General features: G+C 48.5%; 1 protein-coding gene across 1 annotated transcript in view; it reads right to left on the reverse strand.

Annotated features, from left to right (window-relative positions):
* LOC119585718 (lysophosphatidylcholine acyltransferase 2-like) overlaps positions 1-550 on the reverse strand; it is a gene marked incomplete at its 5' end in the record, with an annotated part of 73,891 nt that extends 73,341 nt beyond the window's left edge. Inside the window, 1 exon segment of the mRNA XM_037934405.1 lies at positions 297-550. Within this exon segment, the coding sequence (XP_037790333.1) occupies positions 297-425 (129 nt within the window).

Consider the following 550-nt stretch of genomic DNA (forward strand, 5'->3'; position numbering starts at 1 on the left):
TTCCTCCGATTCAACATATGGTACCGCAGACATCTCTCCTCTCAGCCAGAATCGACAGACATTACAACACACGACAGGAATTAAACTTACGGTACAATGATTGAATAACACACTCACTGTGCTTGAAAAACACAGGTAGGGAAAAGAAAGAAATCACCATAGTACAAGCGAAGTGTGCGAGTGACCGGTACCTCCGCCAGGCAAGTCTAAACATTCCTCTCTTCGTATCCACAATGCATTCATTCATTCTCCTTCAACAAAGACCTCTACCTCTTAGATTCCATTCTTAGCCGTACCTTGAACTTGTCATAGGCCGTGTTGAGCTCCAGGCGATGCACGAAAGGGTTAAGCAACTGCGAAGTCTCCTCGATCAACGGCGCTCTCTCCTCCTCCTTGCCTTCCTTCTCGCTCATCTTGTTACACATTTGCCACTTCGTCCGGCCGATTTATCTCATAAATACCACTGGAGGAGGAGCTCTGGGGTGTGAGGAGGAGCTGTGACGCCTCGGAAGGCGGTTTGACCGCGAAACACGGGAGTAAGAGGGAGTTT

This window comes from Penaeus monodon, chromosome 20, assembly GCF_015228065.2.
Source record: "Penaeus monodon isolate SGIC_2016 chromosome 20, NSTDA_Pmon_1, whole genome shotgun sequence".
Classification (NCBI taxonomy): domain Eukaryota; kingdom Metazoa; phylum Arthropoda; class Malacostraca; order Decapoda; family Penaeidae; genus Penaeus; species Penaeus monodon.